Source organism: Thalassophryne amazonica, chromosome 9 (genome assembly GCF_902500255.1).
Source record: "Thalassophryne amazonica chromosome 9, fThaAma1.1, whole genome shotgun sequence".
Classification (NCBI taxonomy): Eukaryota; Metazoa; Chordata; class Actinopteri; order Batrachoidiformes; family Batrachoididae; genus Thalassophryne; species Thalassophryne amazonica.
In genome coordinates, this window is record NC_047111.1 from 47,301,486 (window position 1) to 47,326,599 (window position 25,114).

General features: G+C 42.8%; 1 protein-coding gene across 1 annotated transcript in view; it reads right to left on the reverse strand.

Moving 5' to 3' along the window:
• LOC117517089 (serine/threonine-protein kinase 32A-like) overlaps positions 1-25,114 on the reverse strand; it is a 197,127-nt gene that overhangs the window by 57,551 nt on the left and 114,462 nt on the right. Inside the window, exon 3 of the mRNA XM_034178002.1 lies at positions 6,303-6,340. Within this exon, the coding sequence (XP_034033893.1) occupies positions 6,303-6,340 (38 nt within the window). The remainder of the gene's footprint in view (positions 1-6,302; positions 6,341-25,114) is intronic.

The window sequence follows — 25,114 nt, forward strand, 5'->3', positions numbered from 1 at the left end:
GGGACCAAATGTTATACTGGCAGAGTATATTTTACCCTGCAAAATTTACTGTGTACATACAGTATGTGGTCTTCATACACTCATCAATACAAGGCGTATTTCAATCTTGTGGCATATAGGTAGCCATCTGTAGATGGTATTGGTATAATCATTGCAATCTTACATCACCTCTCTAATGTGCAGGTTAAAAATCAGGCATAGTCTCACAAAGATTTTTTTTTAACTCTTTCATTGCACTGAATCATCCAATTACTCGGAGATAGCGATTAAATAATCATATACTCAGAAACCATTAATCAGAATATTTGTTGTTGCCATGTGTTATTAGAAAACTTCATTACTTGCAAAAAACAAACAACTTTGCTTTGACACGTAATTGAAACTGAATACTTTGTTGAATCAAATCCACTGTCACTATAAAACCATGGCAAGTTGCAGCTTAATTCAAATTATACAGGGGACATCATCTCAGGGGCAATCAAGTCAAGATGTGCTTTGTTTGGTCAGTAGCAGAATATACAACTCCAATTCCAATGAAGTTGGGACGTTGTGTAAAATGTAAATAAAAACAGAATACAATGACTGGCAAATCATCTTCAACCAATATTCAATTGAATTGGCAAATCATCTTCAACCAATATTCAATTGAATTGGCAAATCATCTTCAACCAATATTCAATTGAATTGGCAAATCATCTTCAACCAATATTCAATTGAATTGGCAAATCATCTTCAACCAATATTCAATTGAATACACCACAAAGACAAGATATTTAATGTTCAAACTGATAAACGTTCTTATTTTGTGCAAATATTTGCTCATTTTGAAATGGATGCCTGCAACACGTTTCAAAAAAGCTGGGACAGTGGTATGTTTACCACTGTGTTACATCACCTTTCCTTCTAACAACACTCAATAAGCATTTGGGAACTGAAGACACTAATTGTTGAAACTTTGTAGATGGAATTCTTTCTTCTTGCTTGATGTATGACTTCAGTTCTTCAACAGTTCGGGTTCTCCATTGTCGTACCTTCCACTTCATAATGCGCCACACATTTTCAATGGGCGACAGGTCTGGACTCCAGGCAGGCCAGTCTAGTACCTGCACTCTTTTACTACGAAGCCACGCTGTTGTAACACATGCAGAATTGTCTTGCTGAAATAAGCAGGGACAACCCTGAAAAAGACATTGCTTGGATGGCAGCATGTGTTGCTCCAAAACCTGGATGTACCTTTCAGCATTGATGGTGCCATCACAGATGTGTAAGTTGCCCATACCATGGGCACTAACACACCTCCATACCATCACAGATGCTGGCTTTTGAACTTTGCACTGGTAACAATCTGGATGGTCTTTTTCCTCTTTTGTCTGGAGGACACAACATCCATTTCAAATGAGCTTGGTATGTTGTTGATGTATGGCTTTCGCTTTGTATGGTAGAGTTTTAACTTGCACTTGTAGATGTAGCGATGATCTGTGTTAACTGACAATGGTTTTCTGAAGTGTTTCTGAGCCCACACGGTAAGACCCTTTACACAACGATGTCGTTTTTAATGCAGTGCCGCCTGAGGGATCAAAGGTCACGGGCATTCATTGTTGGTTTTCGGCCTTGCCGCTTATGTGTAGAAAGTTCTCCAGATTTTCTGAATCTTCTGATTAGATTATGGACTGTAGATGATGGAATCCCTAAATTCCTTGCAGTTGAATTTTGGGAAACATTATTCTTAAACTGTTGGACTATTTTTTCATGTAGTTGTTCACAAAGTGGTGATCCTCTCCCCAGCTTTGCTTGTGAAGGGCTGAGCCTTTTGGGGATGCTCCTTTTATACCTAATCATGACACTCACCTGTTTCCAATTACGTGTTCTTTGAGCATTCATCAACTTTCCCAGTCTTTTGTTGCTCTGTCCCAATGTTTTTGAAATGTGGTGCAGGCATCCATTTCAAAATGAGCAAATATTTGCACAAAAACAACAAAGTTTATCAGTTTGAACATTTAATATCTTGTCTTTGTGGTGTATTCAATTGAATATAGGTTGAAGAGGATTTGCAAATCATTGTATTCTGTTTTTATTTACATTTTACACAACATCCTAACTTCATTGGAATTGGGGTTGTAGCATATTGAAATGCTTAAGGGCCCCTTCACACATAGCACAAATTTGGGTGGAAGCTGTAGAAACCGGCCAAAAAAGAGTAAAAAAAAAAAAAAAATGGCGATCTGTGAAAAGTTCCTCCTGCTGTTGGGAGACACACACGGTCGGACAGCCGTGAACGATCCCGTGGCAACGGTTTCTTCCACGCTTGTCTGCGCATGCACAAACACAGTGTGAGGATGCACATGGCACTCACGGAGCAGCAGCGATTACATGCTGGACATATTATTTATGCTGTGCAGAAATCAACGGAAATGTGTAAAGCACAAAATAATGTTAATGCACAGAACATCATAAGAATAATGAATGTACTGTTTAAATGTAAGACAATCATGTTACTAGCCATGATTCTGGCCTCACTGTAAAAACAAAACTCACACAAACACAACCACACATTTTAATATTTAATTCCTGTCACAAAGAGTCGACAATACAAGAATTATCCTCCTCCTGGATGTACACCAGGAAGTAATGAACTGACATGCATAAGTTTTTTCTTCATTTTTATTTTTTATATGAATGACCTGATGCGGGGCAGCATGGTGGTTTAATGGTTAGCACTGTTGTCTCATAGTGAGAAAGTCATGGGTTCGAATCCCACCTGTGCCCTTTCTGTGTGGACTTTGCATGTTCTCCGCGTGTTTTCGTGAGTTCTCTTTGGGTGCTCCGGCTTCCTTCCACATTCAAAGACATGCAGGTTAGGGAGACTGGAAACTTTAAATGGTTCATAGGTGTGCGTGCCCAGTGTGAATGTGTTTGTTTGTCTATATGTGGCCCTGCGACAGACTGGTGTCTTGTCCAGGGCGTACCCCGCCTCACGCCCTAACACTTGGATAGGCTCCAGTCCCCTGCGACTCTCAATTGGAGTAGGCATTGAACACATGAGCCAGCTCCACATGTCTCTCTGTCCAGCGCACACTGAAGCGCTGGTGACCGTGTTGCAAAGGTGATATGTGGTTTTATTTATTACAGTGTGAAGAGAGCCCACCGATCCACATGCCTAGTGGTGGCGACTCGTTAATGATATTCTGCATGGCACGATATGTGTTCCCCAGCTGTGCTTAGCGATGACGTGGCAGTCTTTGACTGCATGGTCATCGCTGTGCGCACTGAGACACGGTCGGGGCGATCCAGTTTGTTTTTACTTTTCTCCATGTCATCACCATTTGTAGATACATGTGGAGCACCGTGCCTTGCACATGGCTGCTGGTGTGAAGGCTGCCACGATCGTGCCATTTGACATGACCGAAGATTCCGTGCAGCTCCTCGGCTGCAGTACGATATGTCCGACCTACGATATGTCCGTATGAATGCTACAAACACAATTAGATGGCAGTGCAACCTCATCATGCCCACACTTCTAATGGGCTTCCGGCGCAAGCAGCACACAAATATAAAGTGCATGTATCATCACCAAATGTATGTGGAGACTGCTGTATGGGGTGTTTGAGTGCGGCTCCGATTTCTCACAAATGCCATTCGAATTCTCCTTCGTGTATCATTCTGCCTCAATCGTGTTATGTGTGAAGGGGCCATAAAAAAGTCTTTTCGATTCACTTTGTTTAGAATCACCCTGTCATATATACGCAGGCAATAGATTGTGTACAGGAATCTGAAAAGGTATAAAACAGGAGCTAAGGTAATGTTTGCTTTGTGCAAAATGAAATATTACTTCAGAATTGCAAATACAAACTATGTGTCTTGAAAGACAGTCTTCTTGTAAAAACCCACAAAAAACCAGGACACTCAGTGGCAGTGGAGACAGATAAAACCACAAACAGACCCAAATTATAGTCTGATGACTTTGAGACATCACTGTGCTGACTCTATTACTCAAGAAACAAACAAACCCTCTATCTGGTTCTTGGCATCAGATAACACACGCTTTCTTAAAAACTCCCATGGGTTTTGATGGTGCATTTATACACAATCCTTCTTTGTGTTTTTCCAAGAGAGAGGAGATCTTGTGGTTTCCCTCATAATAACCTTGAAAACGGCCCACCTGGAGCTTGTTTCAGTGCACTGGGGTTTTGTCTTTTAAAAAATGCAACAGTGCATGTTCATGACTACAGTTTTTCTCAGTATGACTCAGTTCCTATTGGAGGTTGAGAGAAGTAGGTCAATTCTACACTGGAAATTGGGTGTTTTGTGCAGCAGTAAACCCACTCTGGTCCCCAGCGCTGTTTTTGACAGCAGTCAAAAGGTAAACTATGAGTCCGTGCACAGAAAACACAGCAAGGGATGAGAGTTCGGTATAGACAAGATAGACAGGTTAGCTATTAAGTTTGAAGGGCCACAGAGACTTATAAACACACTCATTCTGTTAGACCAAGTCCCTCATTGGAATTGGACTAATATCTCAGTGGACAGCAATGTCATCAAATGGACTGAAGGCTAGCAGCGACCTGTATAAGTGGTTGTTTAAAAACTGTTTTTTTTTTTTGTTTTTTTTTTTGTTTTTTTTTTTACATTTACTGCGGGTGATTTCGACGTTGCCCTGGAAAATTACATTACATCACTGTTTGCCCCGTGTTTGTGTTCTAAATTAATGCAGCGGTGATTAAAATGGTTTTATTCAAAGTTAAAAGATGAACCCAAACATAACAACAAATAGAGGCCATATTGAAAAATACCACTTTATCATAGATATTGTTTGACAAAACAAATACGGTTCAGGACGTTTGATAGGGAATATTTTTAGCCATGGTGTAGTAAAATTTATGTTTGCAACTGTACGTGATCATAAAGTGCATCAATGCAATAATAAATTTACTATGTAATCCATGTTTGCTTTTTCTGATTATTCCAAATATGTGAGATAACATGTCTTGCTGAGCAGTAAGAGAGGACATTTAGTAAAATTAGCCCTGTTAGCACTAATTAGTAACTACTGGTGACTTGGTGACATTAAGTGCATTGATCTTCCACAGTCAGTGTTGAGTACCCGTGCCCAAACCACCAGTTACAAGGACCAACACCCAGTCTACAAAAATATGCGAATAATCACCTGTTAGTCTAACACCCCAATTGCACAGGGTGCCGTTCTATTACGATCGCCTACAATCCAAAAAAAGTGCAAAAATGGGATGAACCGGCTTCCTCCGGCTTGCCTCCTAAAAAGGTTGGCTTATAAAATGCAGACCTGGCAACTGGTTGGCTTATAAAGAAAGTGCAGACCTGGCAACTGGTTGGCTTATAAAGTGCAGACATTGCAACCCGCCCTGAAATGAAAGTAAGGAGCTGTGTCCTCATCTAGAAATGCAACAAATACTGCTTCTGCTTCAATTTTTTTACTCTGATGGAGCACAGTCAAACACGTTTCAAGCCGTACTCACTAGGAAATACCCCCTTTAAAGACATCTGAACATGATGGAAGCTGTTAAGACTACCAACACCCGGAAGTTACTACGCACAAGAGACGATATGGCCAATTGAGTTGAAATTTTTGAATAGCTCAAAAAATTAACCCCAACTTAAAAACTGGTGCTGATGATGACTGTATACCAAGTCTGTTTAAGATTGACAAAAATGGATTAAGAAGTTACTATAATGCTTCAAAACATGCCCCGATTTGCTAGTTGGGATGAAACAGGAAGGAACGACGCTTTGTGGATTGGCCCCATTATCTAACTACATAACTTTGAGGTTGTACTATATTCATCTTGGCTAGACTTGTTTGTCCAATATATTTCCAATCTATGGTTTTCCCAAGTGTAAAATGATGGGTCCCTCAATAGGACTCCACACATAGACACACAAAAAAGGCAAAGTTAGTTCAAGAGTACTAAAACTTTCCTTTTGCATATGCCATAAAGGATTAAATAATGAAAAACATATGGAACAGTATGGTAACTCTTTTAACAGTCGGCTGTCATCAACAAATGAATAACATGCACAAAGGAGACCATAGTGAGAAGCCATCAAGATACCCATGAGACACCCTTCAGTGACTATGATTGGGAATAAAAAGCAATTTTTGATTGTTGACTCATCAGCCAATTTGATGGGTGAATGAAGAAAGACTGCTCCAAAGAAAATAAATAATATATAGGTCAGGGGGTATGTCAGAAGCCATGTTGGAGACTATAGGAAATGGGATTTTAATTCCACCACTTACAGATGCTGTATTCAAACGGTGATCTTACCATGTTCATCCAGCAAAATGTTGTCAGGTTTGATGTCTCTAGAATGAAAAACACAAAACACATTAATATTAGTTTGTGTTCAAATATTTAAAATTCCATTGTGAGGCCCAAGAAGTGAAAACAGAATCTCTGCCAATATGATTCTCTTTGCCCTCTTTAGTTTAATTCAACAGCACCACCCGCCTTAAGCCTCTTTCACACCGGGCCAACGTAGAGTTGCGTAATGCAGTGTACTGCCAACTCCAACGTTACGCAGCCCTATGTGGCAATACACTGAGGAACGCAAAGGGGTCAGTGAAATGGATGCAAAAAATTAAATGTTTCATTTTTTCGCTGACATTCGGTGTAAAGCACTATGTCCAGTGCTCTACACAAGTCTATGCAACACTGCGCTACTGTGCACCAAGCCTCCGCAACTGTACGCTACCCTACGCCAGTCCGGTGAAAAATCCTTTTTATGTTTTTTTTATCAGTACATACCTGCATTGCTACATTTTATTCATCTCGCAGAACTTTGCTGGCAGTAAACCTCCAAAACCACGGAAGAAAAAGAGGCAGGCCAAGCTTCCATGTGTAATATACTGTAACTCCCCATGGACAGATCACGCGTGCACAATCGCCAGCTGCAGTTCCACATTCACCTCCTCAAGTTCTCTCGTGACTGTGGCACGTGCAATCAAGTCTATTAACTCCTGGAAATAATGTATTCTGACTTTTTCCAATGTATCAAAAATCAATCTTCGTGTCCAGGCAGTCTGTAAAAACAGCGTCCAGGAGCCAAGCTTCAACCCCCCCCCCACCCCCCGTGAGAAATTTATGCAGCCATTCACCATACTACTCTCAACAAAAAAATAAACGCAACACTTTTGGTTTTGCTCTCATTTTGTATGAGATGAACTCAAAGATCTAAAACTTTTTCCACATACACAATATCACCATTTCCCTCAAATATTGTTCACAAACCAGTCTAAATCTGTGATAGTGAGCACTTCTCCTTTGCTGAGATAATCCATCCCACCTCATAGGTGTGCCATACCAAGATGCTGATTGTTGTTGGCAGTTTCCTCGCTTGCGAGGATAGTCGGAAGGCCTTTTTTTAGTTTATTTTCTACAAGCCCTCTGGTGGCTGAAAAGTCCAATGCGGGATGCACAAGATCTGTTACACTTGAGGCAAATGAACACTTGAGTAGGTTGGGCTTGTGCTGCTGCCCGCTCTTTCTGTCTTTGACGCTTCTGGCGTGAGGCCTCCCTTCTTTCTGCCTCAAACTTCAGACTGGCAGATTTGATGCTGGAACGCCAGCTGAGTCTATCTGTAGCTAGATGCTGCCATGACTGATGCTGAATGCCTGCAAGGGAGAGCTGTTTCTTCAGCTGGTCCTTATAGCGCTTTTTGGGGGCCCCTTGGTTTCGTCTCCCTTCCTTGAGCTCGCCAAAGAGAATTAATTTCGGCATGCGTGTATCATCCATCCTGGCTACGTGGTCTGCCCAACAAAGCTGTTGTTTGAGTATAATAGACTCCATGCTGGGCAATTTGGCTCTGGTAAGGATGTCCTCATTTGAGACGTAGTCCTGCCACTTGATCCCAAAGATGTTTCGGAGACAACGCTGATGAAAGCGTTCCAGTAATCTGATCTGCTGGCGATACAGAACCCAGGTTTCAGTTCCATACAGGAGGGTAGGGACCACAATGGCTCTGTGGAAAGGCGGAGTGCATGATTCTGCCAGACTTTCTTTGAGAGTCGACCAAAAGAACTGCTGGTCTTGGCAAGGCGACTGTCTAGGTCCTTGGCAAAAGATGCGTCATTTGAGATAACACTACCGAGATACGTGAAGTGCTCTACTGCATTCAGGCTGGTACCCTCGATGTTGATTTTGGGGTGGGGTATATGCTGTATGGGGGACCGGTTGATATAGCACTTCTGTCTTTCTCAGGCTGATGGTGAGGCCGAAGGCTCTTGCTGCTTCAGCAAAACAGTTGACAATGTGCTGCAAGGCTTGCTCCGTATGGGCGACGAGGGCGCAGTCATCTGCAAAGAGCAGCTCCATGATTAGCTGTTCTGTGATCTTAGTGTAGGACAGAAGGCGCCGCAAATTAAACCGACTTCCGTCGGTTCTGAAGCGGATATAGATGCCGTCTGTCAAGTCTTCTTTGGCCTCACGAAGCATCATGCTGATGAAGATGGAGAACAGAGTGGGCGCGAGGATGCAACCTTGTTTGACGTCATTGGAGATGGGGAAGCTGCCGGACAGAGTTCCGTTGTACTTCACTTGTCCCATCTGGCCTTCATGCAGCTGGCGGATGATGGTGAGGAGCTTTGGAGGGCAGCCAAGGCGTGCAAGAATCTTCCACAAACCCTCACGACTGACCGTGTCAAAAGCCTTGGTTAGGTCTATGAAGGCTGCATAAAGGGCCATGTTCTGTTCTCTGCACTTCTCCTGGATCTGTCCTTGGACGAAGATCATGGTTCCCCTGTTGGCCAGAAATCCGCACTGACTCTTGGGAGTATTTTCATGCGCTATGGTAGGGGTAAGCCTGTTGAGCAGCACTCGAGCCAAAATCTTACCTGCTATTGAGAGGAGAGTGATGCCCCAGTAATTAGAACAGTCGGACTTGTTGCCCTTGTTCTTGTACAGGGAGACAATGACCGCAGGTCATGTGGAACCATTTCCTTTTCACAGCAACTGGAGAATAGAATCTGAAGCTTGTCGAGGACTGCCTCACCTCCATTTTGGTACACCTCTGCTGGGATGCCATCTATGCCAGGAGACTTCCCTGGATTCAGCTGCATGGTGGCCTTTCGGATCTCTTCCACAATAAAAGGCCACTCTGAAAGGTGCAGTTTTGTTTTATTGGGTGGGGGGGATACCAGTCAGTATCTGGTGTGACCACCATTTGCCTCATGCAGTGCAACACATCTCCTTCGCATAGAGTTGATCAGGTTGTCAATTGTGGCCTGTGGAATATTGGTCCACTCCTCTTCAATGGCTGTGCGAAGTTGCTGGATATCGGCAGGAACTGGTACACACTGTCATATACGCCAGTCCAGAGCATCCCAAACATGCTCAAATCAAATCAATTTTATTTATATAGCGCCAAATCACAACAAACAGTTGCCCCAAGGTGCTTTATATTGTAAGGCAAAGCCATACAATAAGTACAGAAAAACCCCTACGGTCAAAACGACCCCCTGTGAGCAAGCACTTGGCGACAGTGGGAAGGAAAAACTCCCTTTTAACAGGAAGAAACCTCCAGCAGAACCAGGCTCAGGGAGGGGCAGTCTTCTGCTGGGACTGGTTGGGGCTGAGGGAGAGAGCCAGGAAAAAGACATGCTGTGGAAGAGAGCAGAGATCAATCACTAATGATTAAATGCAGAGTGGTGCATACAGAGCAAAAAGAGAAAGAAACACTCAGTGCATCATGGGAACCCCCCAGCAGTCTAAGTCTATAGCAGCATAACTAAGGGATGGTTCAGGGTCACCTGATCCAGCCCTAACTATAAGCTTTAGCAAAAAGGAAAGTTTTAAGCCTAATCTTAAAAGTAGAGAGGGTGTCTGTCTCCCTGATCTGAACTGGGAGCTGGTTCCAGAGGAGAGGAGCCTGAAAGCTGAAGGCTCTGTTGTGTGTGGGCCGCCAGAAGAGGAGGTACTGCTGGCCCACCATCAGAGGGTGCCCTGCCTGAAGTGTGGGCTTCAGGCACGAGAGGGCGCTGCCGCCATGGACACAGCCGGGGGTGACAGCTGTCTCTCATTACCTCTTGACAGCTGTCACCCATCTACTCAACGTCCTCTCACTCCATAAAGACCAGACGTCATCTCCACCTCGTTGCCGAGATATCATACTTCATTGGAGGTAATATCCTCAGCCATTTGTGATTGCAATATTTGTATATTGTGAGTGTTTGCAGGAGTACTGGTACCTCTGTCGGTGAAAGCTGAGAGAGCGTTGAAGGCACTCTTTTCCCCTGAGGAATCTACAGTACTCTGCAGTTATTGAGTGAGAGGTGGAGGTGGCATTCCCACCGCTGTTGTTACTGGGTGTACACACACCCACACTTGACTGTCTTTGTTCTCGCCAGCAGTACCAGATCCGACAGTCGGGGACGGTGATCACCTGGGAATTCGGGACTTGGCGGCTCCAGTATTCACCAGGTTCTGTGGCGGCGGAAATCGTGTGGGTCCGGCTCTTCTCAGGACAGACGTCTTCTATCCTCGAGCCTGCCCACACGTCACCTTTGTGGATTGACTGTAATTAGATTCTGAGATTGTCTGTATGTTCGTTGTGCACATTTCACAACATTAAATTGTTACCTTTTGGCTCATCTATTGGCCGTTCATTTGCGCCCCCTGTTGTGGGTCCGTGTCACTACACTTTCACAACAGACTCTGCCTCCCATTCTACTCTTAGAAACCCTAGGAACTACAAGTAAGCCTGCAGTCTGAGAGCGAAGCGCTCTATTGGGGTGATATGGTACTATGAGGTCCCTAAGATAAGATGGGACCTGATTATTCAAAACCTTATAAGTAAGAAGAAGAATTTTAAATTCTATTCTGGAATTAACAGGAAGCCAATGAAGAGAGGCCAATATGGGTGAAATATGCTCTCTCCTTCTAGTCCCTGTCAGTACTCTAGCTGCAGCATTTTGAATTAACTGAAGGCTTTTCAGGGAACTTTTAGGACAACCTGATAATAATGAATTACAATAATCCAGCCTAGAGGAAATAAATGCATGAATTAGTTTTTCAGCATCACTCTGAGACAAGATCTTTCTAATTTTAGAGATATTGCGCAAATGCAAAAAAGCAGTCCTACATATTTGTTTAATATGCACATTGAATGACATATCCTGATCAAAAATGACTCCAAGATTTCTCACAGTATTACTAGAGGTCAGGATAATGCCATCCAGAGTAAGGATCTGGTTAGACACCATGTTTCTAAGATTTGTGGGGCCAAGTACAATAACTTCAGTTTTATCTGAGTTTAAAAGCAGGAAATTAGAGGTCATCCATGTCTTTATGTCTGTAAGACATTCCTGCAGTTTAGCTAATTGGAGTGTGTCCTCTGGCTTCATGGATAGATAAAACTGAGTATCATCTGCGTAACAATGAAAATTTAAGCAATGCTGTCTAATAATACTGCCTAAGGGAAGCATGTATAAAGTGAATAAAATTGGTCCTAGCACAGAACCTTGTGGAACTCCATAATTAACCTTAGTCTGTGAAGAAGATTCCCCATTTACATGAACAAATTGTAATCTATTAGATAAATATGATTCAAACCACTGCAGCGCAGTGCCTTTAATACCTATGGCATGCTCTAATCTCTGTAATAAAATTTTATGGTCAACAGTATCAAAAGCAGCACTGAGGTCTAACAGAACAAGCACAGAGATGAGTCCACTGTCTGAGGCCATAAGAAGATCATTTGTAACCTTCACTAATGCTGTTTCTGTACTATGATGAATTCTAAACACTGACTGAAACTCTTCAAATAGACCATTCCTCTGCAGATGATCAGTTAGTTGTTTTACAACTACCCTTTCAAGAATTTTTGAGAGAAAAGGAAGGTTGGAGATTGGCCTATAATTAGCTAAGATAGCTGGGTCAAGTGATGGCTTTTTAAGTAATGGTTTAATTACTGCCACCTTAAAACCCTGTGGTATATAGCCAACTAATAAAGACAGATTGATCATATTTAAGATCAAAGCATTAATTAATGGTAGGGCTTCCTTGAGCAGCCTGGTAGGAATGGGGTCTGACTCTTTGTCAGCCTGGCTACAGTGCTGAAAAGAAACCTGGGGTTGTTCTTATTTTCTTCAATTAGTGATGAGTAGTAAGATGTCCTAGCTTTACGGAGGGCTTTTTTTTTATAGAGCAACAGACTCTTTTTCCAGGCTAAGTGAAGTTCTTCTAAATTAGTGAGACGCCATTTCCTCTCCAACTTACAGGTTATCAGCTTTAAGCTGCGAGTTTGTGAGTTATACCACAGAGTCAGGCACTTCTGATTTAAGGCTCTCTTTTTCAGAGGAGCTACAGCATCCAAAGTTGTCCTCAATGAGGATATAAAACTATTGACAAGATAATCTATCTCACTCACAGAGCTCAATGGGTGACCGGTGAGTATGCCGGCCATGCAAGAACTGGGACATTTTCAGCTTCCAAGAATTGTGTACAGATCCTTGCGACATGGGGACATGCATTATCCTGCTGCAACATGAGGTGATGTTCTTGGATGTATGGCACAACAATGGGCCTCAGGATCTCGTCACGGTATCTCTGTGCATTCAAAATGCCATCAATAAAATGCACCTGTGTTCTTCGTCCATAACAGATGCCTGCCCACACCATAACCCCACCGCCACCATGGGCCACTCGATCCACAACATTGACATCAGAAAACCGCTCACCCACACGACGCCACACACGCTGTCTGCCATCTGCCCTGGACAGTGTGAACCAGGATTCATCCGTGAAGAGAACACCTCTCCAACATGCCAAACGCCAGTGAATGTGAGCATTTGCCCACTCAAGTCGGTTACGATGACCAACTGGAGTCAGGTCGAGACCCCGATGAGGACGAAGAGCATGCAGATGAGCTTCCCTGAGACGGCTTCTGACAGTTTGTGCAGAAATTCTTTGGTTATGCAAACTGACTGTTTCAGCAGCTGTCCGAGTGGCTGGTCTCAGACGATCTTGGAGGTGAACATGCTGGATGTGGAGGTCCTGGGCTGGTGTGGTTACACGTGGTCTGCGGTTGTGAGGCTGGTTGGATGTACTGCCAAATTCTCTGAAATGCCTTTGGAGACGGCTTATGGTAGAGAAATGAACATTCAATACACGAGCAACAGCTCTGGTTGACATTCCTGCTGTCAGCATGCCAATTGCACGCTCCCTCAAATCTTGCGACATCTGTGGCATTGTGCTGTGTGATAAAACTGCACCTTTCAGAGTGGCCTTTTATTGTGGGCAGTCTAAGGCACACCTGTGCACTAATCATGGTGTCTAATCAGCATCTTGGTATGGCACACCTGTGAGGTGGGATGGATTATCTCAGCAAAGGAGAAGTGCTCACTATCACAGATTTAGACTGGTTTGTGAACAATATTTGAGGGAAATGGTGATATTGTGTATGTGGAAAAAGTTTTAGATCTTTGAGTTCATCTTGTTATGTTTCGGACGCGGTCGGAGCACCGACCCAGCGTTTGAAAGGACCCAGCATAAAATAAGCAGAGCACGGTTCAAAAGGTAACAGAATTTAATAAACATAACAGTGGGTGAAGTGCTAAACAACTAAAAAGTCTGCGGCCTGGTGAGGTGGAAACACGGCGCGCTCTCAACAGCGCAAACGGTCCGGAGCCACAGCAGTTCGGACCCAGGGACCCCGCCGACACCCCCCAGGTGGCCGCGACAAACCAAGTCTGTGAAGAAAGAAAACATGGAGGTGAGTCCAACTCCACACAGAGAGACACAACTCAAAGGTGCACGCAATCAGCAAACACTTCCTGGCTTAAATCTATATATCAGCTTCTCACCCTGCAGGCACGGAACAGTTCAGTTCAAATCTCCACTGCAGCAGAAGCTGATTAGACAGCATTAGCATAACGTGACAGCTCACTAACACAAGGTGTGAGGGACACCAAATCCACTGTCATTACTTCATAAAAGTCACCAAAACCAAATTACCTCAGGAAGTGTGCTGAAGAGCGTGAGACCTCACCCAATCCTCCTTCACAGACTGTGGCGTCAAACCTGGAGCGGTCTCTGCGTCCGTGATGGTGAGATTGTTCTCCTGACGTCGATCTAACACGTCTGCTCACAAGGTCGAGTCTCTGGCAATCACACACTGTGCATTCAAGGTTTAAATGCAGCAATGTCTGATCAAGACAAAATACACCACAGCTGTGAGTCCTGATGACCTGCACGTGATAACAAGCCTCAGGTGTTCAGGGTGAGGTCCTAATGCTCAGCCACTCAGTCCTGAATGCATACCACCTGGTGGGAGAAACAGAAAACAAAAACCAAGCCAGCCAAACACCCCAGCCCACAACACATCTCATACAAAATGGGAGCAAAACCAAAAGTGTTGCGTTTATATTTTTGTTGAGTATAGATACGCAGCACAATGCAACTCTAAGCAGGCCCGGGCTTTACATTTGGTTAAAAAACAAACAAACTACATCTTCACCAGCACTATTCCAACTAAAATTAGAAAAATCTGGATTTTGTTCTCAGACTGTCCCAGCCCAAGAACGATCTTTCCACAAGCTCACTGAAATCCATCAATTCCTTTATATGTTTTCAAAATTAAATGATGAAATGGGAAATGTTATAAATTCAACAGTCGCACCATGCATCTTTCTTCATAAATCAGATAAATATATCAAAATAAAAGTGAGATTTGAAAATGTTTTTGTTTAAAGGTTTTTCACAGAAAATATTAAAATGTCCGGAACATGCATCTAAGTTTTAATCTGCAAGGTCTTTGAGTTTGGTATTTTAAATTTTTTTAATATGAACATTTTGTGGAAGAACATACTGTATATCCTTTTTTGCTTCTGCACTGCTGATCCCAGAAATCACTTACCAATTGAACAATGTGTGGGATGTTAAAGGATTTTTCTTGGATCCACTGTTGACATTTGAAATTCTGTCGGTTGTGCTCTCATCCAAAATACACTCTTACAATTTCTCCATTACAAATAGTTTTTACAAGGAATGAAGATCACTAATGTGGAGAATATTAGGAAGCGAATATTGGCTGACTCACTGCTGTAACAACTTTATTCAAACATTAGGGGAGAACAGCAGCACAGTGAGACACCTGAGAAGACCAACAGGTGCAGACTGAGTGGCGTAACCCAAAGCTCCAGCTGCCGGATGTTCCTGGTGTGTGTTTTGGTTGTTATTCTGCACCTATTTTTCTTCTAGAGAACCTACTAAGCTGAAGTGTCCTTTGATTTATACTCCAATGCGACTTATACACCAAAAATTGGAAAAAATAAGTACAAATAAGAATAAACAAACAAAAACATTCAATATTCATCAGATGCTTTTAAAAATCACAAACCAAAATCACCTCTAATTAGAAAACAATAAATATCAATAATAAAAAAATACTGTACAATGCAACAATCAATCAATCAATCAATTTTTTTATATAGCGCCAAATCACAACAAACAGTTGCCCCAAGGCGCTTTATATTGTAAGGCAAGGCCATACAATAATTATGTAAAACCCCAACGGTCAAAACGACCCCCTGTGAGCAAGCACTTGGCTACAGTGGGAAGGAAAAACTCCCTTTTACAGGAAGAAACCTCCAGCAGAACCAGGCTCAGGGAGGGGCAGTCTTCTGCTGGGACTGGTTGGGGCTGAGGGAGAGAACCAGGAAAAAGACATGCTGTGGAAGGGAGCAGAGATCGATCACTAATGATTAAATGCAGAGTGGTGCATACAGAGCAAAAAGAGAAAGAAACAGTGCATCATGGGAACTCCCCAGCAGTCTACGTCTATAGCAGCATAACTAAGGGATGGTTCAGGGTCACCTGATCCAGCCCTAACTATAAGCTTTAGCAAAAAGGAAAGTTTTAAGCCTAATCTTAAAAGTAGAGAGGGTGTCTGTCTCCCTGATCTGAATTGGGAGCTGGTTCCACAGGAGAGGAGCCTGAAAGCTGAAGGCTCTGCCTCCCATTCTACTCTTACAAACCCTAGGAACTACAAGTAAGCCTGCAGTCTGAGAGCGAAGCGCTCTATTGGGGTGATATGGTACTACGAGGTCCCTAAGATAAGATGGGACCTGATTATTCAAAACCTTATAAGTAAGAAGAAGAATTTTAAATTCTATTCTAGAATTAACAGGAAGCCAATGAAGAGAGGCCAATATGGGTGAGATATGCTCTCTCCTTCCAGTCCCCGTCAGTACTCTAGCTGCAGCATTTTGAATTAATTGAAGGCTTTTTAGGGAACTTTTAGGACAACCTGATAATAATGAATTACAATAGTCCAGCCTAGAGGAAATAAATGCATGAATTAGTTTTTCAGCATCACTCTGAGACAAGACCTTTCTAATTTTAGAGATATTGCGTAAATGCAAAAAAGCAGTCCTACATATTTGTTTAATATGCGCTTTGAATGACATATCCTGATCAAAAATGACTCCAAGATTTCTCACAGTATTACTAGAGGTCAGGGTAATGCCATCCAGAGTAAGGATCTGGTTAGACACCATGTTTCTAAGATTTGTGGGGCCAAGTACAATAACTTCAGTTTTATCTGAGTTTAAAAGCAGGAAATTAGAGGTCATCCATGTCTTTATGTCTGTAAGACAATCCTGCAGTTTAGCTAATTGGTGTGTGTCCTCTGGCTTCATGGATAGATAAAGCTGGGTATCATCTGCGTAACAATGAAAATTTAAGCAATACCGTCTAATAATACTGCCTAAGGGAAGCATATATAAAGTGAATAAAATTGGTCCTAGCACAGAACCTTGTGGAACTCCATAATTAACTTTAGTCTGTGAAGAAGATTCCCCATTTACATGAACAAATTGTAATCTATTAGACAAATATGATTCAAACCACCGCAGCGCAGTGCCTTTAATACCTATGGCATGCTCTAATCTCTGTAATAAAATTTTATGGTCAACAGTATCAAAAGCAGCACTGAGGTCTAACAGAACAAGCACAGAGATGAGTCCACTGTCCGAGGCCATAAGAAGATCATTTGTAACCTTCACTAATGCTGTTTCTGTACTATGATGATTTCTAAAACCTGACTGAAACTCTTCAAATAGACCAGTCCTCTGCAAATGATCAGTTAGCTGTTTTACAACTACCCTTTCAAGAATTTTTGAGAGAAAAGGAAGGTTGGAGATTGGCCTATAATTAGCTAAGACAGCTGGGTCAAGTGATGGCTTTTTAAGTAATGGTTTAATTACTGCCACCTTAAAAGCCTGTGGTACATAGCCAACTAACAAAGATAGATTGATCATATTTAAGATCGAAGCATTAAATAATGGTAGGGCTTCCTTGAGCAGCCTGGTAGGAATGGGGTCTAATAAACATGTTGATGGTTTGGATGAAGTAACTAATGAAAATAACTCAGAGAACAATCGGAGAGAAAGAGTCTAACCAAATACCGGCATCACTGAAAGCAGCCAAAGATAACGATACGTCTTTGGGATGGTTATGAGTAATTTTTTCTCTAATAGTTAAAATTTTGTTAGCAAAGAAAGTCATGAAGTCATTACTAGTTAAAGTTAATGGAATACTCAGCTCAATAGAGCTCTGACTCTTTGTCAGCCTGGCTACAGTGCTGAAAAGAAACCTGGGGTTGTTCTTATTTTCTTCAATTAGTGATGAGTAGAAAGATGTCCTAGCTTTACGGAGGGCTTTTTTATAGAGCAACAGACTCTTTTTCCAGGCTAAGTGAAGATCTTCTAAATTAGTGAGACGCCATTTCCTCTCCAACTTACGGGTTATCTGCTTTAAGCTACGAGTTTGTGAGTTATACCACGGAGTCAGACACTTCTGATTTAAAGCTCTCTTTTTCAGAGGAGCTACAGCATCCAAAGTTGTCTTCAATGAGGATGTAAAACTATTGACGAGATACTCTATCTCCCTTACAGAGTTTAGGTAGCTACTCTGCACTGTGTTGTTATATGGCATTAGAGAGCATAAAGAAGGAATCATATCCTTAAACCTAGTTACAGCGCTTTCTGAAAGACTTCTAGTGTAATGAAACTTATTCCCTACTGCTGGGTAGTCCATCAGAGTAAATGTAAATGTTATTAAGAAATGATCAGACAGAAGGGAGTTTTCAGGGAATACTGTTAAGTCTTCTATTTCCATACCATAAGTCAGAACAAGATCTAAGATATGATTAAAGTGGTGGGTGGACTCATTTACTTTTTGAGCAAAGCCAATAGAGTCTAATAATAGATTAAATGCAGTGTTGAGGCTGTCATTCTCAGCATCTGTGTGGATGTTAAAATCGCCCACTATAATTATCTTATCTGAGCTAAGCACTAAGTCAGACAAAAGGTCTGAAAATTCACAGAGAAACTCACAGTAACGACCAGGTGGACGATAGATAATAACAAATAAAACTGGTTTTTGGGACTTCCAATTTGGATGGACAAGACTAAGAGACAAGCTTTCAAATGAATTAAAGCTCTGTCTGGGTTTTTGATTAATTAATAAGCTGGAATGGAAGATTGCTGCTAATCCTCCGCCCCGGCCCGTGCTACGAGCATTCTGACAGTTAGTGTGACTCGGGGGTGTTGACTCATTTAAACTAACATATTCATCCTGCTGTAACCAGGTTTCTGTTAGGCAGAATAAATCAATATGTTGATCAATTATTATATCATTTACCAACAGGGACTTAGAAGAGAGAGACCTAATGTTTAATAGACCACATTTAACTGTTTTAGTCTGTGGTGCAGTTGAAGGTGCTATATTATTTTTTCTTTTTGAATTTTTATGCTTAAATAGATTTTTGCTGGTTATTGGTAGTCTGGGAGCAGGCACCGTCTCTACGGGGATGGGGTAATGAGGGGATGGCAGGGGGAGAGAAGCTGCAGAGAGGTGTGTAAGACTACAACTCTGCTTCCTGGTCCCAACCCTGGATAGTCACGGTTTGGAGGATTTAAGAAAATTGGCCAGATTTCTAGAAATGAGAGCTGCTCCATCCAAAGTGGGATGGATGCCGTCTCTCCTAACAAGACCAGGTTTTCCCCAGAAGCTTTGCCAATTATCTATGAAGCCCACCTCATTTTTTGGACACCACTCAGACAGCCAGCAATTCAAGGAGAACATGCGGCTAAACATGTCACTCCCGGTCTGATTGGGGAGGGGCCCAGAGAAAACTACAGAGTCCGACATTGTTTTTGCAAAGTTACACACCGATTTAATGTTAATTTTAGTGACCTCCGATTGGCGTAACCGGGTGTCATTACTGCCGACGTGAATTACAATCTTACCAAATTTACGCTTAGCCTTAGCCAGCAGTTTCAAATTTCCTTCAATGTCGCCTGCTCTGGCCCCCGGAAGACAATTGACTATGGTTGCTGGTGTCGCTAACTTCACATTTCTCAAAACAGAGTCGCCAATAACCAGAGTTTGATCCTCGGCGGGTGTGTCGTCGAGTGGGGAAAAACGGTTAGAGATGTGAACGGGTTGGCGGTAGGCTGGGCGAATTGGAGACTCGGCTCCGCACCGTGGAGCCGAGTCTCCAATTCGCCCAGCCTGGCCTCCAAAGCTACGAATAAGCTACACTTATTACAAGTACCGTTACTGCTAAAGGAGGCCGAGGAATAACTAAACATTTCACACCCAGAGCAGAAAAGTGCGGGAGAGACAGGAGAAGCCGCCATGCTAAATCGGCTAAGAGCTAGTAGCTACGCTAAGCTAGCGGATTCCTAAAAACACGCAAAGTGAATAATGTGTAAATAATTTAGAGGTGATTCAGCAGAAGGAGTGCTTTAGTTAAGGCACGTAAAGATTACACTGGGAAACAAATCGTAATCTAGATAACTAGATCAATCTAACTGCGCAGATTAAACAGCTAACAGATACAGAAAAACACCGCTGTGCTCCGGAACAGGAAGTGATACAATACCGCAGTGAGAGCCAACCACCAGTAGAGCATAAAACAACACACAAACATACCAAAATACAGAGCTGATAATACAGAAAAAAGGTGGGACTTATATATGGGGTTTTCCTCTTCAAGGGGTATTTTTTAACAGGTGTAATCTATACTCCAGTGCAAATACTCTGGAAAATATGTATATTTTTATAGCTTACACCAAACAGACTAAAGTTGAGTGAGTAACTGATCAAATATTATGTATTTATACATGTGACAGAAAAAAGGGTGCATTCCTGGAGCACTTTGCCATCTGACGCCAATACGCACAACATTTTAGAATTTCTACACTGCCGCTGCCACTATTAAGGACAGGTGCAGACTGCAGCGTGACAGCAGCAGAGAAGGTGATCGACTGCAATCTGCCATCCCTACAGGACCTGTCCTACACCTCCAGAGCCCTGAGGCGAACAAGGAGATAGCGGTCAATCCCTCTCACCCAGGATCACCTCTCACCTTTTTTCCTTACCACTGTTGCTCTGGGGGTTAGTAAGGTTAGACCTTACTTGTGTGAAGCGCCTTGAGGCAACTCTGTTTTGATTTGGCGCTATATAAATGAAAATAAATTGAAATTGACACAAGTTTTTTGTCACCCTACCCTCTGGCAGATGGCTGAGCTCCATCAGGACTAAAACCTCAAGACACAAAAGCAGCTTCTTTCCATCCACAGTTAGACTTATAAATAATGCCAGAGACCCCCATTTACCTTGCCTCCCCCCTCCCCCACAAAGTATAGATTGATCATGCCTGCACTGAAAGGTACTGTACATCTGCATGCCTTTGCATAGCCCCATTCCCCAATATTTATTTGACAGTGAACATATGTAGTGGCTGCACTCTGTGTTGTGTTGTTATGACTCCGCCCATTTGCTCCCCTTGAGACGCGATCTCACGATCCTCAGCATGGAAGTCAGACTCTCAACCAGAAGGCTAAAACCTAGGGCCTTGTGACCAGAGAATCCTTTTGAGCTGTTAGGAGTGAGGTTTACTAACTACATATGCACAGCAACATCTGCCGGCCTCCGTGACACTCACCCCTCTCATCTCACTCCCACCCAGGTCACGGCACCACTGTAGTGGCTGCACTCTGCGTTGTGTTGTTATGACTCCACCCATTGGCTCCCCTTGGAACGCAAACTCACGATCCTCGGCATGGAAGTCGGACTCTCAACCAGAAGGCTAAAAACCCACGGCTCTGGCCTTGTGACCAGACTCAGGATCTCGTCACGGTATCTCTGTGCATTCAAAATGCCATCAATAAAATGCACCTGTGTTCTTCGTCCATAACAGATGCCTGCCCACACCATAACCCCACCGCCACCATGGGCCACTCGATCCACAACATTGACATCAGAAAACCGCTCACCCACACGACGCCACACACGCTGTCTGCCATCTGCCCTGGACAGTGTGAACCAGGATTCATCCGTGAAGAGAACACCTCTCCAACATGCCAAACGCCAGTGAATGTGAGCATTTGCCCACTCAAGTCGGTTACGATGACCAACTGGAGTCAGGTCGAGACCCCGATGAGGACGAAGAGCATGCAGATGAGCTTCCCTGAGACGGTTTCTGACAGTTTGTGCAGAAATTCTTTGGTTATGCAAACTGACTGTTTCAGCAGCTGTCCGAGTGGCTGGTCTCAGACGATCTTGGAGGTGAACATGCTGGATGTGGAGGTCCTGGGCTGGTGTGGTTACACGTGGTCTGCGGTTGTGAGGCTGGTTGGATGTACTGCCAAATTCTCTGAAATGCCTTTGGAAACGGCTTATGGTAGAGAAATGAACATTCAATACACGAGCAACAGCTCTGGTTGACATTCCTGCTGTCAGCATGCCAATTGCACGCTCCCTCAAATCTTGCGACATCTGTGGCATTGTGCTGTGTGATAAAACTGCACCTTTCAGAGTGGCCTTTTATTGTGGGCAGTCTAAGGCACACCTGTGCACTAATCATGGTGTCTAATCAGCATCTTGGTATGGCACACCTGTGAGGTGGGATGGATTATCTCAGCAAAGGAGAAGTGCTCACTATCACAGATTTAGACTGGTTTGTGAACAATATTTGAGGGAAATGGTGATATTGTGTATGTGGAAAAAGTTTTAGATCTTTGAGTTCATCTTGTTATGTTTCGGACGCGGTCGGAGCACCGACCCAGCGTTTGAAAGGACCCAGCATAAAATAAGCAGAGCACGGTTCAAAAGGTAACAGAATTTAATAAACATAACAGTGGGTGAAGTGCTAAACAACTAAAAAGTCCGCGGCCTGGTGAGGTGGAAACACGGCGCGCTCTCAACAGCGCAAACGGTCCGGAGCCACAGCAGTTCGGACCCAGGGACCCCGCCGACACCCCGCAGGTGGCCGCGACAAACCAAGTCTGTGAAGAAAGAAAACATGGAGGTGAGTCCAACTCCACACAGAGAGACACAACTCAAAGGTGCACGCAATCAGCAAACACTTCCTGGCTTAAATCTATATATCAGCTTCTCACCCTGCAGGCACGGAACAATTCAGTTCAAATCTCCACTGCAGCAGAAGCTGATTAGACAGCATTAGCATAACGTGACAGCTCACTAACACAAGGTGTGAGGGACACCAAATCCACTGTCATTACTTCATAAAAGTCACCAAAACCAAATTACCTCAGGAAGTGTGCTGAAGAGCGTGAGACCTCACCCAATCCTCCTTCACAGACTGTGGCGTCAAACCTGGAGCGGTCTCTGCGTCCGTGATGGTGAGATTGTTCTCCTGACGTCGATCTAACACGTCTGCTCACAAGGTCGAGTCTCTGGCAATCACACACTGTGCATTCAAGGTTTAAATGCAGCAATGTCTGATCAAGACAAAATACACCACAGCTGTGAGTCCTGATGACCTGCACGTGATAACAAGCCTCAGGTGTTCAGGGTGAGGTCCTAATGCTCAGCCACTCAGTCCTGAATGCATACCACCTGGTGGGAGAAACAGAAAACAAACCAAGCCAGCCAAACACCCCAGCCCACAACACATCTCATACAAAATGGGAGCAAAACCAAAAGTGTTGCGTTTATATTTTTGTTGAGTATAGATACGCAGCACAATGCAACTCTAAGCAGGCCCGGGCTTTACATTTGGTTAAAAAACAAACAGAGAAACTACATCTTCACCAGCACTATTCCAACTAAAATTTGAAAAATCTGGATTTTGTTCTCAGACTGTCCCAGCCCAAGAACGATCTTTCCACAAGCTCACTGAAATCCATCAATTCCTTTATATGTTTTCAAAATTAAATGATGAAATGGGAAATGTTATAAATTCAACAGTCGCACCATGCATCTTTCTTCATAAATCAGATAAATATATCAAAATAAAAGTGAGATTTGAAAATGTTTTTGTTTAAAGGTTTTTCACAGAAAATATAAAATGTCCGGAACATGCATCTAAGTTTTAATCTGCAAGGTCTTTGAGTTTGGTATTTTAAATTTTTTTAATATGAACATTTTGTGGAAGAACATACTGTATATCCTTTTTTGCTTCTGCACTGCTGATCCCAGAAATCACTTACCAATTGAACAATGTGTGGGATGTTAAAGGATTTTTCTTGGATCCACTGTTGACATTTGAAATTCTGTCGGTTGTGCTCTCATCCAAAATACACTCTTACAATTTCTCCATTACAAATAGTTTTTACAAGGAATGAAGATCACTAATGTGGAGAATATTAGGAAGCGAATATTGGCTGACTCACTGCTGTAACAACTTTATTCAAACATTAGGGGAGAACAGCAGCACAGTGAGACACCTGAGAAGACCAACAGGTGCAGACTGAGTGGCCTAACCCAAAGCTCCAGCTGCCGGATGTTCCTGGTGTGTGTTTTGTTTGTTATTCTGCACCTATTTTTCTTCTAGAGAACCTACTAAGCTGAAGAAACTACATGCACTGGATCATCAAATCAAAGGTATTACCGTACTTTACAGTATATGTAATGTTTGTTATACTAGTTTACAGTGTCCTTTGATTTATACTCCAATGCGACTTATACACCAAAAATTGGAAAAAAATAAGTACAAATAAGAATAAACAAACAAAAACAGTCAATATTCATCAGATGCTTTTAAAAATCACAAACCAAAATCACCTCTAATTAGAAAAGAATAAATATCAATAATAATAATAAAAAAAATACTGTACAATGCAACAACACACAAACATACCAAAATACAGAGCTGATAATACAGAAAAAAGGTGGGACTTATATATGGGGTTTTCCTCTTCAAGGGGTATTTTTTAACAGGTGTAATCTATACTCCAGTGCAAATACTCTGGAAAATATGTATATTTTTATAGCTTACACCAAACAGACTAAAGTTGAGTGACTAACTGATCAAATATTATGTATTTATACATGTGACAGAAAAAAGGGTGCATTCCTGGAGCACTTTGCCATCTGACGCCAATACGCACAACATTTTAGAATTTCTACACTGCCGCTGCCACTATTAAGGACAGGTGCAGACTGCAGCGTGACAGCAGCAGAGAAGGTGATCGACTGCAATCTGCCATCCCTACAGGACCTGCCCTACACCTCCAGAGCCCTGAGGCGAACAAGGAGATAGTGGTCAATCCCTCTCACCCAGGATCACCTCTCACCTTTTTTCCTTACCACTGTTGCTCTGGGGGTTAGTAAGGTTAGACCTTACTTGTGTGAAGCGCCTTGAGGCAACTCTGTTTTGATTTGGCGCTATATAAATGAAAATAAATTGAAATTGACACAAGTTTTTTGTCACCCTACCCTCTGGCAGATGGCTGAGCTCCATCAGGACTAAAACCTCAAGACACAAAAGCAGCTTCTTTCCATCCACAGTTAGACTTATAAATAATGCCAGAGACCCCCATTTACCTTGCCTCCCCCCTCCCCCACAAAGTATAGATTGATCATGCCTGCACTGAAAGGTACTGTACATCTGCATGCCTTTGCATAGCCCCATTCCCCAATATTTATTTGACAGTGAACATATGTAGTGGCTGCACTCTGTGTTGTGTTGTTATGACTCCGCCCATTTGCTCCCCTTGAGACGCGATCTCACGATCCTCAGCATGGAAGTCAGACTCTCAACCAGAAGGCTAAAACCTAGGGCCTTGTGACCAGAGAATCCTTTTGAGCTGTTAGGAGTGAGGTTTACT